We start from the raw sequence: 14,107 nt of genomic DNA on the forward strand, positions 1-14,107 counted from the left end.
GACTCGTGATCCCCCTGCTTTCAGCCTCCCCAGTGCTGGGATTACAGAGGTGTGCGCCGCTGAGCCTGGACTCTGACTGACTCAGCGTGTCCTTTGGGTGGGGCTGGCACTGCATGTGGTGCTTGCCTAAGCAGGCGCTTTAGTTTACTGAGCTATGTCACCAACCCTGAACTGGGCTTCTTACCTGAGCAGCTTTGTTTTTGCTTCCTCCGAAGCAAGTTTCTTGTTTGGTATGTTATCTCATGAACTTGAGAATTTCTTTTCAAGCGTTCATCATACGACTGTGATTTCTTTAGTTTAAAACTGAGCATAGAATTGATTACATCTGAAGAAGCAAATAAGTATTGAGCTGTAGGTATTTGTTTTGCATTTACATAAATGTATAAAGATCCATAGAATCAAATGGACCTGAGAAAGTCAACTGGGGCGACCTGTAGTACATTTCCCCCACTTATGTACCTACCTCAGTAGTGGCCGTAGGCTCGAGTTTTCGTTTTTGCTCATGTCATCAAGCAAAACATTATTTTGTTTCCTCCCTTTGGAATTGGAATGAGTTAATAATTGAGGTGACTATATCATTATTATGATGTCGGAGAGATTGTTCTAGGTTTCTGGTGGACAACCGCATGGATACTCCAATGTGGGAAAGTTCATAGTTCGGCTACTTTAATGACCTATTCTACTGCCTCAGCACTTGTGTTATGTTAGGTAATGTTTTTGTGTTTTATTATCTTTCATGTGTTTTTTTTTTTTTTTCTGTAGATGATACTGAATTAGAATTTTTACTACTACAAGGAAAAGTACTGTCTGCAGATGATAAAAATATAATTTTTGTATATATGTTCATATATAAAATTTTAAGATCATTTTTATAGATATATGTATTATATTTTGCCAATATACAGAATTCTTTTAACTTACAGTTTTTAATATAAAGTAATTTTATGTATTTATCTTGTGCTTTTTACAACTCTTATATGTCATTTGAATTTTTGTGAAAATGGGTCATGGGTTTTTATATGATACAATGTGTACAATTTTCAATTCAGTTGGTTATACATAATCTATATACATTTAACAAAATTTGTGTATTTTTGGGTAAGGATATAATATGGTATAGTACCTTATTCTATTGATTTTTTTCTTGAAACTTTACATTTTTAAAAAATTCTTTTAACATATACTTTGAAGGTATATTTTGTGTGTTCCACCTAAATCAATTCCTTTTTGTTCTTGTACTTTTTAAAATGTATTTAGTACAGGGTCTGCAGGGTCTCACTACACAGATTGGACTTGTAGTGATCCTCCTGTTTTTCAGCGTTCCCAAGCATTAGGATTTTTCTTTCCTTTTTTTCGAGGGGGCGCAGAACTGGGGATTGAATTTAGGCCATTGCGCTTGCCAGGGAAGTGTTTATTCCACTACACCATCTCCTTGGCCCCCCTAGGTTAATTTTTCAAAATGCCTATGTTACTTTTAATTTTTTTCTCTATTGTCATTTATAATGTTGAATATTGAGCAAAGAAATGTTCTATTTTGTGTGGAGTAATTTTCATTGTTACATTGCCACTTTTTTCCTCTTTATTCTCTGTTCTTTTCCAATGCTTACATCCATTTTCTTAGTTCCTTTGCACACTCTTTTCTGGGTCTCTGAAACAATTGTCAGATGTACAAGTAATTGCATCTGTTATGAAATCCTCAATATTTAATCAAGCTTTTCACTTGAACTGTGACATTTAAAACTTGCAACTTAATCTCATATTCTTAGGAGTATCCTTAGTCTTACTATAATTCACTTCTGATTTTATTCCAGTGTTATGGAAGACTTTACGTGGAATGATTTCAATTCCTTTGAAGACATAATGTTCTTTGTTGTTTTCTCTAAATGCTCTATGAGACTGAATATATCTTGTGATTTTGAAGGATTTTTTTTTTTTTTTTTTTTTTTTCCACTCAAGTTGCTTTTCAGGGCAGGTCTGGTTTGGCTTGAGGATACGGGGATTGAAGCACAGCATCCTGAGCCTGACCGCTTTGTTTCAGCAGGCACTTATTAAACATCTGCGCTAATGGGCAGGCCCCCATCTTGTGATTTTGAGAAGACTGTACAATGCACTGATATGTTAAGACATTTTTACAGTATCCTGCATATCCCTTCAGAATTTGATGTTGATTTGTAATCATGCAAATGTTTCTCCTTTCTTCAGCTGTCCATTATTGATAGAGTTGATTTGAAGGCCTTGGGCTGCACTGTAAATAAGTGGCTTTGATTTTCATGTTCATGTTTTACCTTATATAGGTAGGTGAACCATTTATAGGAGTGTGTGTTAGGAGTTCTCAGTTTAGAGAATTGCCTTGTATGCCGTTATCTGATTACTGTCAGCCTTAATTTGAGATTCTGATTGAAAACTATCATTTTCATATTCTTTGAGTAGATTTCATTGGATGAAAGCTAGACTGACTGTCTTTTTGCATAACTTCCTGTTTAATTACTCCTCATCTGTGTACATCTGATAGCTACTCCTCCCTAGGTAGTGATAGATTTGCCGCATAGCCCGGTTGTGCAGATCTTTAGCAGTTCCGAAACCTGTTTTCCCTTTCTCTGGCCTTCTCACCTAATCGCCTGATGCCCAACATAGAGATTAAACACTGTTTGCTGGGAATCTGTAGGACTCAGCTCTGCAGCTGGCTTTGCTTCTTTCTGCCTCATCTGTGTAATATGTCTCAAGTTATCATATTTAAAGGCAGATAGCTTAATGTACGTGAACTTTGTTTTTGGTCATTTCCTATTTAAATCTCTTGTCCCAATTATTATTCTTAAAGATTAGTGAGATTGAATGATAATAAACATATAAATGTCCTGTTCCTTCAGAATATTTCATTCTTGAGACTTAGGTAATGCTTGGAAGCATCTAGGTGACAAACATACTTCCTGACTCAAACCCTTCTTGCATTTTTGTCAACTCCTCTTTTGGTAGTTTCCCTAAGTTACCCTAAGTGTACCATATGTGATTTTCTATGAATAGTGTTCTTGTTTTCCAACCCATGGGATGTTCAGTGTTATGGAAATCGCTGAAGGAAATGCTTTGCAAGGCTTTCTTTCTCCCTTACTATTCTTCATGAATGCTAATGTGTGAATCAAAGGAAAAGTTCTTTCTCATCAGGTCTATTGTTGAGGAGATGGAAGATTCTTTTAAGTTTATTTGACAAAAACTTCATCAATGTGCATGAATAGCGGAACAGTGCATTCTCTGGACTTGGGAAAGGAGTCACAGGTCTGATGATTTCGGTAAAGCCCTAAGTAATGGAGATGAGTATGAGGGAATCAGTAGGATCCTAATGTATATGTTTTATTGTGTTCTTCCACACCTCAGTTTTCTTCAGTTATTTTCTCAAGGCCCTGGCTGACCTCTGACCCAGGGCAGGTTTTGCTGGGCTCATGTTTTGTGGTACTAGCTGCTGTCTGGACTTCTCCAAGGTGAGCTTGACCTTCCCTGCCGCAGCGAGTAGGCCAAGCTAAGCAGACTACGCAGGATTCGGATGGGGTGGGGAGTATTGTCGGGGGAGGGTACAGGGACCTGGGTCCTCGGGAGCAGATCGAGGAAGACCGGGGCCTACCACGGACCTGGCGCCTTTGTTGCCCATTCCCCGGATGGCCTGTGGCTCGAACAGAGGCCTGCCTAGGCAGATGTGCCAGGAGGCCCAGGCCCAGATGTGTGTTCCTGCTGCCACTGGAGCTGGGTCATACTTGTGGCTGCAGGGAGTGTGTCCAACAGGGGTGTGCTTGGACTGGGCCGGTGGAGTGCAAGTATAAATGCCACAGACCCCAGCTTTCAGAATATAGAAGAGTCCAGAGTTTTCAGTGCATTCATGGTTATCTGTAATGCTGTCTTTAGTTGGGAAACAAGTTTCAGGGGAATCCTGCATCTGGGATTGGATAGTCTGAATAAGAGATTTGACCAAAATCATGGAGCAGGTGCTACATGTAAAATAAGTTATCTAGTGCTTCACAAATCCCTGATTGGTCTGGGAATATCAGGTGTAAATTAGACTTTTAAGAGTGGGCATTAAGTCCTCGGGACTTTTGCCTGCTGTTTGCAGAACTAAACAGCAAATGGCACCAAACTGAACCCAGTTTGTAATCTTTCATTTCTATGGTAGTGCTGGATACACACTGATAAGCTTTGGTGATTTTTAGTTACGGTTGCTTCCCAGTGTCTGAAAGTCCGGAGAGACCAGCTTGCTGCTTTTAGCACTTTGTAAAATTCTCCAATATTACATATAGCAGAGAATCCTTGTCCTGTCATCTCTGACAGGTCATTTTTACATGTTCAGTGGCTTTCTGTTTTGTTTCCTTGTTTTGTTTTAAGTTGAAGCATTGTAAATATCCCAGGAGAGTAGAGCAGAGGAGGGTATAAGTGGCAAGAGGGAAGAAGAGCTTGATTTGGCACAATAATCAGCACCTAGAAAGCAAGTGGTAAAAAGGAATTGGGCCAGAAAATGTACTGTGGAAAACAGTGTGTAGCATGCAAAGAACATACAGGAGCCTGTGTTTCTCCTACCGGTGGCATGCCCGTTTAGAATGCAAAGACTTCTGTGCCCATGACAATACACTAAACAAAGTAATTTTCATGTCTAAAAAAAGTTATTTTCTCATAGAAGACTTGGACTTTGTTTTAATTATTTTATTCCATTAATTGGTACAATTCAAAGATATACAATGATCACATTTATAATAGGGAATTTGTACATGTACATCATATACATTGATTCACTTTTTTTCTCTTATTTGCCTCTTCTACTTTGAACACTATCCCCTTGCGAAGCTTTATTTCCATTGTATCTTTATTTTCATATTTTTTTATTCCATACCTTCCCTAGTTTCCCTTTCCTTTTGAACAATTTCTTCCCACTTTACTCTATTTCTTGTATGGTTTTGTTGTCATTTATACTGTCAGTTTTTTTTTTTCACACCAGTGAGACATGTGAAATTTATACCTTTATGTTTGATTTATTTTGCTTAAATGAATGGTCCAAAGAGCCATCCTTTGAGCAGTGAATGCCTCCAGTTTATACTTTATGGCATATATATATATATATATATATATATACACTCTTTGATGGGCATTTGGGTTTCAACATTTTAGCTATTAGCAAATATGCTACTATAAGCATGCTTATGCATTAATTACAATGGTATGATACTTTTAATTCTTTTAAACTACCAAGAATGGAAATATTGGGGTCAAATAAGACTTCTGCTCCTAGTGTTTTGAAGAATCTCCACTCTGATTTCCATAGTGGTTGCACTAGTCTAAACTCCCAATAACAGTGAAGAGATGTTCCCTGTGCCCCACAGCCCCTCCAGCATTTCTTATTGATTGATTCTCTGATAATAGTCATTCCTTCTGGAGTCACATGGAATCTCAGCATTGTTTTCATTTGCATCTCTCAAGTGGTCAGTCTTTGACCTTGGTTTATATTTAGTGTTTTTCTTGAGTCACATATTTTTATGTATGTGTTGTATCTATTCATTGGTGTTTACTATGTCTACAAAATCCTTAAATTGTGTACAGAGCAAATACTTTATACTTCTCTTATTGAATTCCCATTGTTTTCATAATCTTCAATGTCTCCTATTTTGGTTATGAGGCAGTGTCTTGCTATAGCTCAAGCTGTGCTCAAGCTCACTATGTGCACCAGGCTTTCTTCAAACTCATTGTGATCCTCCTGTCTTGGCCTGTCAAGTGTTGTGTTTATAGGCATGTACTAACATTCTGGGCTGAGATTTTCCTTTTGTAATTAGTACCTACTTTTCTTTTGATATTTCCATTTTTGTTGTGGCAAATAAATATATTCCATTTCTGTTGTTCCCCTCAGCAATCCCTCTTACATGCTCTTAGAATTTATTATATGTCAGTGCAAGGTGATCATTTGGTGTCGCTGAGCTATAAGATAATATGCCACCCTTCCACTATCTTACTGGTCCACAGATTAGCTCTGATAGTACTATTTTTCCATTAGCATTTTTATTATTATTCATAAAATGAGTTCAAAGTTTCATTTCCCTTTTTGGTATGAAATCAGCTTCAAATTTCAAAATGCAGCTTGTGACCAAAAAGAATGACTTAATTATATGAAGATTTAGGTTTGAATACAGTTTCACCTGTGGTCTATCAGAATCATTCATTAGGTATCTATCTGGCCCTGTGTTTTGTACAAGATGATTTACAGGCTCCGTGAGCTCTCTTTTTTTTTTTTTTTCATTTCAGTGAGAAAAAAAGATAAAATAGCAATGAAACTGTTTCAGAATAGGTTAGTAGGACAGCTACAATAATTAATACATTGCGTATTGTTGTCTTCATAGTAGTTAGTCAGAGGACAAGCTGCAGACATGTGAGCTCTACTTTAGAGACAGTGCATGAATAAACTTTCTGTGACCCTGGTGGGCAGCCAGGTCCTACTATTCTGCTGTTCCTTTAGGAGTGAGTTCAGAATTGCTGTGTGAAAATAATGTGCATATGCTTGGTGACGAAGGCGTGAATTTAATATTTGAAGGAATTGGCTGCAATTCTGCTTTTACAAGAGGAGTTCAGACATCTCAGGGCATGAGTCTCAACCTTCTTTCACAATATGTACATGTGATTACTTAGGAGGCAGTGACCCTGGAGGATGTGCTTGTGAACTTCACCCTGGAGGAGTGGGCTGTGCTGAATCCATCTCAGAAGGAGCTCTACAGAGAAGTGATGTGGGAAACATTTATGCATATGACTGCTGTAGGTAAGGATGGCTTTTCCTCATGTGTGCATGGGAGAGCACTGCTTCTTGCAGACTAATACAGATTCTTTAAATAGAATGTAAAAACATTTTAAAGAGCATCTTAGGCCCAGCCAAATAGCTCAGCAGATTAAAGCACCTGCAAGCAGGCACAGAGGCCAGGGGTTCAATCCCCGGGCCTGCTGTGCCAGCCCCACCCTAGGGCATGCTGAGATAGCAGTTGAAACTGGGTGTGGTAGTGCATACCTGTAATCCCAGCTCTTGGAAGGCTGTAAACAGGCGGTTCACTGAGTCCAATCTAGTAGTGAGATCCTGTAGACCCTTCCCTAAAATACAAAAAATAAAAAAATAAAATCTTGGGCTTGTTTACATTGTTCCATGAATCTAGTTGCTCTCTACTAATTGCCATCTCCTAGTTTTTCTATAATGATATAGTGACTTTTTATATTTCTATGGTGACTACTAAGGAATGACCTGGGACAACCAGCAAATGGAAGAATACAAAAACTGCTTAAGAAATCTGAGGTAAATTATTTATAAATAATGCTAACATTCCCTAAGAATGAGTGTGGAAGTAGAAATACTCTAGGCAAAGAAACAAAAAATGAAACTATGGTCAAATTTATTTAATCTTACAAAAATTCTTCAAATGAGCACACAGGTTAATGTTCCAAATTGGATGACTGAGTACAGAAATACTCCAATCTAGTTAATTAAGTTAGAAGCGATATTATAGAACAAGAACCACTAGCTAATAAAGCAGTACAAAAAATTATTTTGTGACTAATTTTATGAAAACGTGTGCAATTGCATTCACGAATTTTATGTAGGCATATATGAAAAAAATAAATTTTATGCATTGAGAGGAGCTCATCTTCAATATATCTGTCTATCCATCTATTGGTCTGAATAAGAGTTATATATTATTATTAAACAGCTGCCGACCTGGAAGCAATATTCAAAATGTGAATGAATCCTACTGTTATATTAGTGGGTGTTTGGGGCACACTTTCCACAGAAATGGAAGTTAAAATTCTTAAAAAGCTCCCTTATGTGTTGTATCACAGATAACCAAGTTGTTGTATTGAGATTTTTTGGGAATTAGGTGTTTTGGAAGAAACCTCCAAGGAATTCAGCCTATGCAATCTCAAAATATCTTAGTTACCCTCAAGCCAGAATATATTACAATAGATTATTGATGTTTTCATTTATGATTGATAGTTTTGTTCTTTCTTTTCATTAAAGAAATGAAAAAGTATCACCATTTGATCAAAATACAGTTTGGAATCAACACGAAAAAATACTATTTTGGGCATCATATGAGAATGTGGAGATTAAACGGGCTGCTCCAAAGCCAGCTGAAAACCTTCTTTATAGAAAGCCCCCAGCTGGGCATTTATTAATAAATGCATTTGCTTTACCTCACACTGGACTGAAGCACCATGAGTATGTGGGATTTGATGAGAAACTAAGTAATTCTAACGAACGTGGAAAACCCTGCAGTGATTTCCAGTCCTTTCAGAAGCCTGTGAGGAGAAAGACTTGCGAGAATCCCTATCAATATGAGCAAAGTGGGAAAGCCTATTATGATCTTAGGGAAAGAACTCAGCCCGGAATGGAGACCTTTGTATGCAAGCAAAGAGGAAAAGGCTCCAGCATTCCCAGTGGTGTCAAAATCCATGAAAGAATTCACACTGGTAAGAAAGAATATGTATGTGATAAATGTGGAAAAGCATTCACTACACTGAGTTATTATAAAATACACGAAAGAATTCACACTGGGGAGAAACCATACGTTTGTAATCAATGTGGGAAAGGATTTGCTGCTGTGTCTGCACTTGGTACACATAGACGAACCCACACAGGTGAGAAACCCTATGTATGCAAGCAGTGTGGGAAAGCATTCAGCAGCATGATGTATTGTAAAATACATGAAAGAATTCACACTGGGGAAAAACCGTATGCATGTAAGCAGTGTGGAAAAGCATTCACTGCCATGAGTGTTTGTAAAATACATGAAATAAGTCACACTGGGCAGAAACCTTATTCATGTAAGCAATGTGGGAAAGCATTCACTACTATGAGTTACTGTAAAATGCATGAAAGAAGTCACAGTGGTGAGAAACAATATGTATGTGAGAAATGTGGAAAAGCATTCATTACACTGAGTTATTACAAAATACATGAGAGAGTGCACACTGGCGAGAAACCCTATGCATGTAAGCAATGTGGGAAAGCATTCACTACTCTGAATTATTGTAAAGTACATGAAAGAAATCACACTGTTAAAAAACTGCATGTATGTGATAAATGTGGAAAAGCATTCACTACACTAAGCTATTATAAAATACATGAAAGAATTCACACTGGGGAGAAACCCTATGTGTGTAAGAAATGTGGAAAAGCATTCACTGCCATGAGTGTTTGTAAAGTACATGAAATAAGTCACACTGGGGAGAAACCCTATGTATGTAAGCAATGTGGGAAAGCATTCACTACTCTGAGTTACTGTAAAATACATGAACGAAATCACACTGATGAGAAACAGTATATATGTGAGAAATGTGGAAAATCTTTTCCTACGCTGCGTTATTATAAAAGACATGAAAAAATTCACTTTGGGGATAAGCCCTATGCATGTAAGCAATGTGGAAAATCATTCACTACTCTGAGTTATTGTAAAGTACATGAAAGAAATCACACGGGTGAGAAACAATATGTATGTGAGAAATGTGGAAAAGCATTCACTACACGGCGCTATTATAAAATACATGAAAGAATTCATTTTGGGGAGAAACCCTATGCATGTAAGCAATGTGGAAAAGCATTCACTGCCATGAGTGTTTGTAAAATACATGAAAGAATTCACACTGGGGAGAAACCCTATACTTGTAAGCAGTGTGGGAAAGCATTCAGTACTCTGAGTTACTGTAAAATACATGAAAGAATTCACACTGGTGAGAAACCATATGTATGTGAGAAATGTGGGAAAGCCTTCTCTACACTGGGTTACTGTAAAACACATGAAAGGAAATCACACTGTCAAAAAACCGTATGCATGTGAGAAAGTTGAAAATCATTCACTACACTAAGGTCTTGTAAAATACATGAAAGAATCTATGCAGAGGAGGAATCATATGCATGTAAACAATATGGGAAAACATTCAGCCAGCAGTAAATTTAAAGTGCATCAAAGAGTTGACAGTTGGGATATATATCACGCATGTAAGCAATGTGGAAAATCATTCATACACCACTTCCTGTCTCATTGATATCTCGTGCTGGGAGAAACCGTATTCTGTGTGTGGGCCGTGTCAAAAGGGATTGAGCTCACACTGGAGCTAAACCTTTTGTGTAAATTTTTGTAAGCTTTAGTATATACAAATATTGTCAAAGACATGAGCTTACACAGGTTAGTAACTACATGATTAAAATAGTTGGAAAATATTTTGATAAGGTATCCTGTGCCTAGATCTCACACTGATTTGATTTTTTTTATTAGGGGGCATGGGGGATTGAACTCATGACCTTGCACTTGCCAGGGAGGCACTTAGGTTGCTGAGCTATCTCCCTGGCCCAAGTTTGATTTTTTTTGGTTACTGGCTACTGATTTGGATAACTATATAACCGCTGTAGGAGAAGTATTCATTGAGGAGTTTTTATCACGTAAATGAAGTTACACTGTGGAAAATATGCGTGTTTAAGCCTATTTTGTAAAATCATCATGTAGTAAAGGCTTGTATCATTTTAATGAAAATTTTGCTGTCAACATTGTTTCAGAAATTTTCTAGAAATTATACTCCCGGATGGTTATATCCTAGAACATATTCTTTTTGTTTTCTTTAGTAAACCACTTGTGAGTATCTGAAATTTGAATCTGTAGTCTTTTTTTTTATTATTATTCTTTTCCCATAATTTTACTGAGAAATAATTAGCAATGAGACAGTTTCAAATCAAATTGGTAGGACAGTTTCAATAATTAACACATTGCATACTGCCTTCCTAGTTGTTATTTGCTGTACAAGGTGCAGATATAATATCCTATTTACAAACACAATTAGAACAAATCTCTCTATTCCTTGAATTAAGAGAATGTAGCTATATATCTATCCTAACCATTTTGAACACATAGATAAAAATGGTCATTCATCTACTACCCCTTTTTTCGTTTAGTTCCATCATTTAAATATTATAGTTGTGTGAACTCAGCAAAATATTCCAAAATAGTCTAGTAGTCCGTAATTGTATTAGGTCTTTTCCTTGACTGGCAATGTCAGAAATTGTTGACCTGAGTCCCCTACAGCTCAACATAATGATATGGCTTGCTTGCTTGCTTGCTTGCTTGCTTGCTTTCTTTCTTTCTTTTTCTTTCTTTCTTTCTTTCTTTCTTTCTTTCTTTCTTTCTTTCTTTCTTTTTTTAATTTAAATTTTAATTTTTTTTGTCCTGTCTATTGGTATCTAAATACTATAGGTGTTTGCATTCAACTAAACAATCTAACACTGTCTAGCAGTCTATAATATTAGTGGATTATCCTCAGAATCTGTAGTCTGTATTATAAAACAGTGACGTATATATTTTGGAAGTCATTGACTTTAAACTTAGCATATATTATCTTCTAGCTACACACAGTGAATTGAAATTATTTCTCACTTCCAATTAGGGTTCCTATTTATGCCTTTTTTTTTTTTTTTTTTTGTATTTAGGACAGGGTGTACAGGGTCTCACTGCGCATAGATGGGATTCGCGCATAGATGGGATTCGTAGTGATCCTGTTTACAGCCTCCCAAGTGCTGGGATTACAGGCACGCCCTACCACGCCGTCTCAATTGCTGTCTCAGCATGCCCTGGGGATGGGGCTGGCACAGCAGGCCTGGGGATCAAACTCCCAGCCTCTGCGTCCTCCAAAGCAGGCACTTTAATCCGCTGAGCTATTCGGCCAGTCCTATACCATTTTAATTTTATTTTTACTATTAGGCAACAGTGTACTGAAAATACCCTTAATTGATTAAATTGATGCCATTCCCCATTAGCTTTGAATTTGGCTTTTTGGCCTACATAATTCATATTTTGTTTAGAAAAAGATGCTTTTTAATTTGATTTTATTCTTGTGTACATATTTAGAAATATGTAAAAATACATTTTGAAGTTTGTTTTTACAACCTGTAGATTAACAAATGCTTTGTTTTTCATATTCTAGCAAAATATATATGTGAAAACAATACTATCATGCACGATTGTACCTATTTTTTCATGTGGGGAATCAATACTATGATTCACAGAACTTTTATTCTTATATTGCTCTGACTTATAATTTTGTATTTTATTACTACCTGTACCCCCCCCAAAAAAAATATACCGCTATGACAATTTAATTGTGACAGATCAGGTGGGCCATGGTGTGTAAAAGTGTATCATGAATTATTATATAATTCAGTACCTACTAGAGAAGCAGATTTAATGCAAGCTGTACATATATAGCAATTTACAAGATTTGCTTGCAGTGGCTTCCCACAGAATCAGATATGCAGTGATCTAAAAGCTTAATCTGTAAAGTAAATTTCTAAAAAATCTAGTTGCATGTCTACAGGCCACTGTAGTACCCCCTGTAAATCTATTTGAAGACTTGGAGACTAAAGAGTGTGTTGATTGTTTTAGCTGGAGACTGAAGGGTCTGCTGGAAGCCAGGAGATAAATTCCAGACTGAAGTCACCCTGGGATACTGAAGTCCATTCTTGCAAATAAAAATGCCTTCTATTTTGGTTTTTTTATATATATAATATTCTTTTGGGCCAGCAAGATAGCTCAGTTGACTAAAGCGCCTGCTGAGGCAAGCTTAGGCAAACACAGGGAGCGCAGTTTGAGCTCCAGCACCACATGCCACATTACCTCTGAGGGTGGTGTTGGAGCACACCTGTAATCCCAGAGCTAGGGAGGCTGAAAATGGGATCACCACGAGTCCAAGCTGCATAGTGAGACTCTACAACAATCAAATTCATTAAAAAAAAAAAAAAAAAAATCCTCCTGAGGTTTAGTCTTTCATACCCTGAAATTTGTGGAGCTCATGTAATTGGACAAGCAATTCCCAAGTTGACACAATCAATTAACAATGACAGTTCACCCTTTGACAACTTCACACCCAGACATGGTTCTTTAAACCATATTCTCCAGGGCTGGGGAGATAGCTCAGTAGAATAAGTGCTTGCCTGGCAAGCACAAGGGTCTGAGTTTAATCCCCAGTTCCTCAAAAAACCCATATTCTCCCGCTAAAAAGAGGAACTCATAAATATACCTAATGTTATACTTGTGTATATTCAAATGGAAATACTCTGATTTCTTCCACACAAGTGAAGGACGCTTTCTTTGCGTGACGCTTACTCCTATTTCACAACTAGAACAGTAGAACATAGGTTGAACAAGATTAAACTTTAGTAAGTTTATCAACTTTATACTGCAATAGAGGCATATTAGGAAAGAACTGTTACAATTAGAATCTTCATTTCTATAACTCATTGTGGGTTAATAGTTGATAGCCACAATTAAAATATGTCACCATATCGCTGATTTCCTTGTCATTGAGGCAGTACCTAAGCAGTCTGTTCTTTCCATGGTTTTGTGACCTGTACTTTTATTACTCAATTTTCTGGATTATTGGGTATTCTGCCAGGATTGTATTCTTATAGTTGCAATTAACTTGAATAAGAGGGCATGATACTACTAGCAGGCACTCCAATGCATCTCCTGCAGGCAAAGCATATTTTTTTGTATCTTTCATAGTGACATCATAGTTTAATTCTCCCTTGACAGTTAGGTTTGGTTGTTCCTCTCAATAAGGTAATACCCCTTTTAACTTGTTTTCTCTGAGCCCAAAGGAGGCAAAATGACCAAGGGAATTTTTCACTTCCAGCTCAATGATATCATTGTGCTTCCTGGTACAAAGCTTTAATTATCTGTAAGACTTCCTTCTAAGCCAGCAGATCATATCGTCATGAGATCAGGGTGCAGAAATTTTGCTAGTAGGTCACTACAGATAGAGTGGTAACACTTAATTCACACTTCATTCCTGGATCATAAATTCCAGAACCGTAAATCTTGGCTATGGAAAAGATGGTTTTATATAGTGGATGTTGACTCAAAACATAATACAAAATCACAAAATCTTGAAGAACCTTTCCCTGTCCTGCAAGGTACTGCCTCTTCACTTACACTGCAACTGTGTTATGAAAAGACCATTCCACTTTTCTGTTAAGCTGTTACCAGTGAATTGTATAACTATTATGAGACCATTGACTTAATTTCTTTGAACACAAAATGTGTTTGTTGCTGTGAGATCTAAT

At 37.1% G+C, this 14,107-nt stretch overlaps 1 protein-coding gene across 1 annotated transcript in view; it reads left to right on the plus strand.

Moving 5' to 3' along the window:
- The window catches only part of LOC101576463 (zinc finger protein 14-like), a 25,138-nt gene extending 14,867 nt beyond the window's left edge, over positions 1–10,271 (plus strand). The window contains exons 2-5 of the mRNA XM_023706412.1: positions 6,649–6,775; positions 7,240–7,297; positions 8,018–9,291; positions 9,544–10,271. Of these exons, the coding sequence (XP_023562180.1) occupies positions 6,649–6,775; positions 7,240–7,297; positions 8,018–9,291; positions 9,544–9,836 (1,752 nt within the window). The 3' untranslated portion in view covers positions 9,837–10,271. The remainder of the gene's footprint in view (positions 1–6,648; positions 6,776–7,239; positions 7,298–8,017; positions 9,292–9,543) is intronic.
- The last annotated feature ends 3,836 nt before the right edge of the window (positions 10,272–14,107 follow it).

Source organism: Octodon degus, unplaced genomic scaffold (genome assembly GCF_000260255.1).
Source record: "Octodon degus isolate 3935 unplaced genomic scaffold, OctDeg1.0 scaffold00255, whole genome shotgun sequence".
Classification (NCBI taxonomy): domain Eukaryota; kingdom Metazoa; phylum Chordata; class Mammalia; order Rodentia; family Octodontidae; genus Octodon; species Octodon degus.